The sequence below is a fragment of the Cebus imitator genome, unplaced genomic scaffold (assembly GCF_001604975.1).
Source record: "Cebus imitator isolate Cc_AM_T3 unplaced genomic scaffold, Cebus_imitator-1.0 Scaffold216, whole genome shotgun sequence".
NCBI lineage: Eukaryota > Metazoa > Chordata > Mammalia > Primates > Cebidae > Cebus > Cebus imitator.
This window is the reverse complement of record NW_016107531.1, coordinates 144551-152099: the sequence shown is the minus strand read 5'-3', so window position 1 is coordinate 152099 and position 7549 is coordinate 144551. Positions and strand designations below refer to the sequence as shown.

At 40.9% G+C, this 7549-nt stretch overlaps 1 protein-coding gene, 1 long non-coding RNA gene and 1 other non-coding gene across 3 annotated transcripts in view; 2 read left to right on the top strand and 1 right to left on the bottom strand.

Moving 5' to 3' along the window:
* Positions 1-586, top strand: part of GLE1 (GLE1 RNA export mediator) — a 19486-nt gene extending 18900 nt beyond the window's left edge. The window contains exon 13 of the mRNA XM_017548951.2: positions 453-586. Coding sequence (XP_017404440.1) covers positions 453-521 — 69 coding nt within the window. The 3' untranslated portion in view covers positions 522-586. The remainder of the gene's footprint in view (positions 1-452) is intronic.
* Positions 587-727: 141 nt separating this feature from the next.
* LOC119474166 overlaps positions 728-7549 on the bottom strand; it is a 13079-nt gene continuing 6257 nt past the window's right edge. The window contains exons 2-3 of the long non-coding RNA XR_005203459.1: positions 4499-4572; positions 728-856 (exon numbers count right to left, since the gene is read on the bottom strand). This is a non-coding gene — a long non-coding RNA (uncharacterized LOC119474166). The remainder of the gene's footprint in view (positions 857-4498; positions 4573-7549) is intronic.
* LOC119474190 lies at positions 3445-3506 on the top strand. The gene has a single exon (XR_005203481.1). It is a non-coding gene; the product is annotated as a U7 small nuclear RNA (small nuclear RNA).

The window sequence follows — 7549 nt, the reverse complement described above, 5'->3', positions numbered from 1 at the left end:
TTTGCGACGGAGTCTCGCACTGTCACCCAGACTGGACTGCGATGATGCGATCTTGGTTCACTGCAACCTTCATCTGATGGGTTCACGCGATTCTCCTACCTCAGCCTCCCAAGTAGCTGAGATTACTGGCGTACACCACCACATTTGGCTAATTTGTCGTATTTTTAGTAGAGATGGGATTTCACTATATTGGCCAGGCTGATCTGGAACTTCTGACCTGAGGTGATCTGCTCACCTTGGCCTCCCAAAGTGCTGGGATTACAGGCGTGAGCGACTGTGCCCAGCCCAAAGTGGACATCTTATATAGAACCATTGGTCTCACTGGCTTTTTCCTTTTTGTTCACTGCTCCATAGGGCTGAAATACGGTGTCCCTCAAAGCTTCTTTTAATCATTGTGTTGGGAGCACTGTTACTAGAAACTCATTCTGTTTTCTTCATCTTTCCCTAACCAGAAATGTTTGCAACACAAGGACATTCCTGTCCCCAAGGGCTTTCTGACTTCTTCCTTCTGGCGCTCCTGATGTCACTCCATCACCCACCATCACCATTATGTTGCAAAGAGGCAATAATAAAGGAACTAAAGACAGCTGTATTTGGGAGAAATCATGTCCGATACAGAAATTTGCCAATATGTATTTTTATATATTTATACCTTGTGACTAGGAGAGGCGATTTTCATGGGTCACAAAATTCTTGGAGGTCCCTTAGTAGCTTTGGTAGTTCCTTAAGAGATCCACATGATGTCCAGGCGCGGTGGCTCATCCTTGTAATCCCAAGCACTTCGGGAGGCCATGGCAGGCAGATAACAAGGTCAGGAGTTCAAGATCAGCCTGGTCAATATGGTGAAACGCGGTGTCTAATAAAAAAATACAGAAAAAATTAGCTGGTCATGGTGGCACATGCCTGTAATCCCAGCTACTTGGGAGGCTGAGGCAGGAGAATTGCTTGAACCTGGGAGGCAGAGTGTTGCAGTGAGCTGAGATCGCGCCACTGCACTCCAGCCTGGGTGACAGAACAAGACTCTGTCTCAAAAAAAAAAAAAAAAAAAAAAAAAAAAAAAAAAAAAAAAAAAAAAAAAAAAAAAAAAAAAAAAAAGATCCACATGATAAAATAAATGGAATTGGCCTTTCTTGTTTTTGCAAAAGTGATAAAAGGTGTTTAGCACTTGGTCTCTTCCCTTCTGTCCTTTGTCTCTAGTATCTTTGAGAAAGTTGGCAATACCTTCATAAATGCACTGTGAGCTGGAGGGAGCCCACCATTTGCACCCACCTACCCACTCTCACCCCTGTTCAGATCAATTTCCAGTTCCCTTTTAAGTATTATTTGATAGTTGAAACCAGATACTTACATGCAAGCCTGGGTTATGGTTGTTTTGCCTTTCTCAGCTTGTGAAATCATTCTAAAGCCAGAGGAAATATGTGATATACAGATAGACTAAGGTCCAGATGGAACTATGGATTAGTTTCTGGGGTTAGGACTGGAAACACATGTAATATTGAACTAAGGGGCACTGTTTGTCATCCTGATTTGGAATTTGGCCCCTGGGTGACTAGAGATGCATGAACCAGGCAGGTGCCTTTTTTGGTTTTGTTTTGTTTTGTTTCTTTTCAGTTTGAATTAAGATGGGCTGAGATGGGGCTTGCAACATTAGCTGAGCATCCATAACATTGAATTGGGATTAAATAAAGGTGTTGTGCAGGAATTTAACACTGCTTTGTAATTTTCTTATGTTTTAAGTAATGAATGATGATAAATATGCCTAAATAAAAATGATGATAAAAAAGCCACTACAGAAATTCAGAGATTGGCTGTTCAGGTAAGAGTTGAGATTTGTTTTGTAGAAAGACTAATTCTCTTTGCAGTGGCCATGGATGTGTTCCTCTATGCTAAATGTCTTGTGGGAGGGGTGTGTTTGTGGGGGAGTGCTGGTACTCTTTCCCTGGTACTCTTCAGTGGCCTGAAGTGACCCATTCTATGAATTGTTAATTATGGTGCCAAAAAAAAAATAATAATAAAGCTTGTTTTTTTAAAAAAACCCATTGTTGATATATTGGTTCAATATGATCAATTTCCTCTACCTTGAGCTATGTAAATCATTAGGGACATGGTAGTATACAAGTCCAGGTATAGAGTGGTATGCATGTATTCCTTTTTGTCTTCTTGACCTATACCTTGGGAATATTACTTCTTTTTTTGTTGTTTCCTTTTTTGGAATTATGTACCAATAGGTGACCCTATTTTGTCTAGCAAGAGATGTGAAAAGTATTAAAATCTTTCAAAAGACACAATGGGCCGGGCTTAGTGGCTCATATCTGCAGTCCAACACTTTGGGAGGCTGAGGTGGGGGAATTATTTAAGCCTAGGAGCTCAAGACCAGCCTGAGGAACATAGTAAGACCTCCATGTCGAAAAAAAAATTTTTTTTTTTTTTAGGCTTTACATCTCTTTAGGGAGCTTTAATTTATATATATATATATACATACATACATACACACACACATATATAAATATATATATATAATTTATATATTATACATACATATATAAATATATGTATTTGATTTACATATTTTATATAAATTAAATATATATAATTTTTTAATTGCTCTTTGGGTTCTGGGGTACATGTGCAGAACATGCAGGATTGTTGCATAGGTACATACATGGCAATGTGGTTTGCTGCCTCCATCCCCCCATCACCTATATCTGGCATTTCTCCCCATGTTATCCCTCCCCAATTAAAAAAAAATTTTTGTTTTAATTTTTCGGGCATGGTGGCCCGAAAGGAATTGCTATGCTTGATAGCAATTACTTAGGGAAGAGCTTCCCAGCTGGTGTGCCTTGGTATGCTGACTTCATTAGCACTCCCAGACAGGACTTGTAGTGGGTGAGCCCCCAGGACCGGTTCCATTCACATTTTCTCTCCTTAACTTTGCTTTACTTAAAAATGGCATCATTCTGCCTGGTACAGTGGCTCACACCTGTAATCCTAGCACTTTGGGAGGCCGAGGAAGGCGGATCACGAGGTTAGGAGTTCAAGACCCGCCTGGCCAATGGTGAAACCCCATCTATACTAAAAATACAAAAATTATCCAGGTGTGGTAGTGCACACCTGTAATCCCAGCTACTTGGGAGGCTGAGGCAGGAGAATTACTTCAACCTGGGAGGCAGAGGTTGCAGTGCGCTGAGATCATGCAACTGCATTCCAGCCTGGGCAACAGAGCAAGACTGAAAAAAAAAAGGCATCATTTTCTAGGTATCGTGACGGAATAGATTGGGAAGCAGTGACTTCAGGACAGGGGGATGTTGAGTGAATGGGGCTCAGCCCTGTAGCCAGTCAACATACAGACAGGTTTTGTGCAAATTTCAAACAGGCATCCCTTTCCTTCAAGATACTACCACCCTCTGTTGGACAACTGCCCTGTTAATAACTGTACAAATCTATGAGTCTTATAACTCTTTTAGAATTTGTCTAGCAGGTTTTCCGATCTTCACTGGAAAGCTTTAAAAAATAAAATTATAGGCCGGGCGCGGTGGCTCAAGCCTGTAATCCCAGCACTTTGGGAGGCCGAGGCGGGTGGATCACGAGGTCAAGAGATCAAGACCATCCTGGTCAACATGGTGAAACCCCGTCTCTACTAAAAATACAAAACATTAGCTGGGCATGGTGGTGCGTGCCTGTAATCCCAGCTACTCAGGAGGCTGAGGCAGGAGAATTGCCTGAACCCAGGAGGCGGAGGTTGCGGTGAGCCGAGATCACGCCATTGCCCTCCAGCCTGAGTAACAAGAGTGAAACTCCGTCTCAAAAAAATAAAAAATTAAAAAAAATAATAAATAAATAAAATAAAATTATAATGGAGAGGGATGGTACCTACCAGACTTGTGCAGCTGATTTTTTTGCACAACCATTTACAGGCTCTAATTGAGATCTGATATCCTCTCTTGCCACACCCTTTTTGCTTTATGTGCTATAGAATATATTGTAGTTCCATGTAAGATTATGTCTGTCGAAAACAAAATGAAAAATTGCTGGACGAGATGATCTAAAGTTCTCTTCCACTTTGAATTTGTATGACGTCATAGAAAATACCTCTTATGGCTAGGCCAACGCCTGTAATTCTAGCACTTTGGGAGGCTGAGGTGGGAGGATTGCTTGAGCTCAAGATTTCAAGACCAGCCTGGGCAACTTAGTGAGACCCCATCTCTATTATAAATATTAGAATTTTTAAATAAAAAATTTAAAAAGAAACTATTAAATGCCTCTAACAATGTATGAATATTCTTTCTCTAGTGGTTAGTGGTCTTGCATATGTCATGGCATTCCTAATGGATTTCAATGGTAAACCAAGAAAGGAGAGCACTGGGAGGCCAGGTTTTTTATACTCACGGATAGAGATGATGATTACTAGATAAGAGATGCAGCTCCTGATGGGGAGTAGCATCAGATTCCTTACAGTAGAATACTAAGGACTGCCTTTGGTTTTAATTCAAGTACTCACTTGTTCTCTTTCTTGTTTTCAGACTTGACCTCATTCATCAGGCTGAGGATCCATGTTTTTGTCACATTATTGTCCTATATTAAAGTAAATTTGATCACAGATTAAAAATTCCAATAGGACAGAAACTCTGCACATCCCTTATATAGAAGAATGGATTTCTGAGGATTTCCCACCTCCATGCTAGGAGCTTTCCCCTACTTCTCAAGTTTTCTATGATGATAGCAGTGACATAATTAGGCTTGGACATCTTCTATCTCAGTGTCAGGAAAACCAAAAGCTCTGTTAAGAGCCACAGAGCTTCTTACAAGAGCCTTATATCACACCTGGTAATCCCTTCACTTTTCTCCATCCTGCCTAATGAATTGCTGACATTGGATTTCCTGTGGACCTACACAAAGTAGATTAGGCTGGGTACAGTGGCTCATACCTGCAATCCCAGAGACTTGGAAGGCCAAGGCAGGAGGATTACTTGAGCCCATGAGTTTGAAATTGGCCTGGGGCAACATAGTGAGACCCGATCTCTTAAAAGAAAAAAAAAACAGCTGAGTACAGTGGCACGTGCCTGTAGTCCCAGCCAATTGAGAGGCTGAGGGAGGAGGATTGCTTGAGCTCAGGAGGTTAAGGCTACAATGAGCCATCATTGTAGCCTGGGCAACAGAGTCAGACCCTGTCTCTAGGGGTGAAAAAAGTAGATTATAGTCTCCTGGCTATGCCATGCATTTAGAAGAACACCCATTATAAAGGAATTTATGTTTTCATTTAAAGCCAGCCTCCATTTAAAAAAATACCCATTTTCCCAGATTGATGTATTTAAGAACTTTTTTTTTTTTTTTAGCTCTTTCAGGATATTCATACTAAGTACAGCATGTGACCCTAGACTGCAACCTGCACCAAAAATAAAGATGTTTCTGTGTGTGTGTGTTTTGCTATAAAGGACATTTGAACACTTGGCAAAACTTGAATAAGGCCTATATATTAGGTAATAATAGTGTGTCAACGTGAATCTCTTTGATCATTGTACTGTGGTTATGAAAATGAATGTTCTTGTTCTTGGAAAATACACATTGAGGTAAGTGGGCATGATGTCTGCAACTTATTTTCTTTTACCTTTTTTTTTGAGACAGAGTCTAGCCTTGTCACCCAAGCTGGAGTGCAGTAGTGTGATCTCAGCTCACTGCAACCTCCGCCTCCTGGGTTCAAGCGATTCTCCTGCCTCAGCCTTCCAAGTAGCTGGGATTACAGGCACATGCCACCACGCCAAGCTAATTTTTGTATTTTTAGTAGAGACGGGGTTCCGCCATGTTGGCCAGGTTGGTCTCAAACTCCCGACCTCAGGTGATCTGCCCAGCTCAGCCTCCCAGAGAGCTGAGATTACAGGAGTAAGCCACTGCACCCAGCATGGAACTTATTTTCAAATGATTTGGGGGGAAGGAATATATATGTGTATACACATGTGTGTATGTATATGTATATGTATACATCTGTGTGTGTGTATCTCTATAGATAGATAGATAGATAGACAGATAGATAGCTAGATAGATACATCAAATAATGAAGCAAATGTGGTCAAAGGTTAACAAATGGGGGAATATGGGTGAAGGGTATATGGGATTTCTTCCCAGTATTCTTGTAACTTTTCTATAAATTGGAAGCTATTTCAAAATTAAAAGATGCTCTCTTTTAGCCCTGCAAAAAAACATGCCTACAATTCTGATGAGGTAACAAAATCAAGCTCTGGAACCTACAACCCTGAAAACAGGACCCTGGTGACTAAGGTTACCTTGAAGGATGGAATGTTGACTAAACATGTTTTCAAGATAGGTGACTTGCAGGTAACATTTTAATTTAATAGAGAACGTGATTTAAGCACTTGGAGCACTTGATGGGTTGAGCTAAAAGTTATGGGAGCACAGAGGATAGATTTATCTCATCTAGTCTAAGTCCAAAGGCCTGAGAACCAGTCCGCTGATGGTTTAAATGCCAGAGTGCTTTTCTGCAGAGTTCCAAAAGGAGTTAGCAGTCAAATAAGTTTGGGAAATACTATGTTAAAGGTGAAGTAGGTATGTAATCGATTAAATAAGAATTGCAGAATGGGGCCGGGCATGGTGGCTCACACCTGTAATCCCAGCACTTTGGGAGGCCATGGCGGGCAGATCACCTGAGGTCAGGAGTTCGAGACCAGCCTGGCCAACATGGTGAAACCCTTTCTCTTCTAAAAATACAAAAAAAATTAGCTGGGCATGGTGGCAGGCACTTGTAATCCCAGCTCCTAGAGAGGCTAAGGCAGGAGAATTGTTCGAACCCAGGAGGTGGAGGTTGTAGTGAATCGAGATAGCAACATTGTACTCCAACCTGGGTGACAAGAGCAAGACTCTATCTCAAAAAAACAAGAATGGCAGAATGTTGATCATTGTTGCAGCTGAGTGAAAGGCATATGGAGGTTCATTGTAGTCATGTCCCCAGAGAAACAGACTGATAGGAGATTGATAGATGGATAGATACACAGGAATATGATGAAATTTAATTAGGAGGAATTTATTCATGACATTATGGAGACCGAGAAGTCCCACAATCTGCCATCTGCAAGCTGGAAACCCAGGAAAACTGGGGTTGAAATTCTAATCTGAGTCCAAAAGCCTAAGAACCAGTCAGTTGATAGTATAAATCTAATCTAAGGGCAGAAGACCAGTGCCTCAGCTCAAACAGGCTGGCAGGGAACAAAAGGGGCAAATTGCTCCTCCTTCTACCTTTTTGTTCTATTTAGGCTTCAACAAATCGATGCCCACCCAGATTAGGGAGGACAATTTACTGAATCCACAAATAGAAATGCTCAGCTTATCTGGAAACATAGACATACCCAGAAAGAATGTTTCATCTGGGCAACACTTGGCCCAGTCAAATTGGCATATAAAATTAGCGAGTACATTCATTGTACTACTATTCTGTTTATCTTTGTTTAGCTTTCTAATTATCTTTGAAATCTCCCATAATAAAACATTGAGAAATAAAAGGACTTTTTGGAGGGAAAATTTTTTTTTTTTTTTTTTTTTT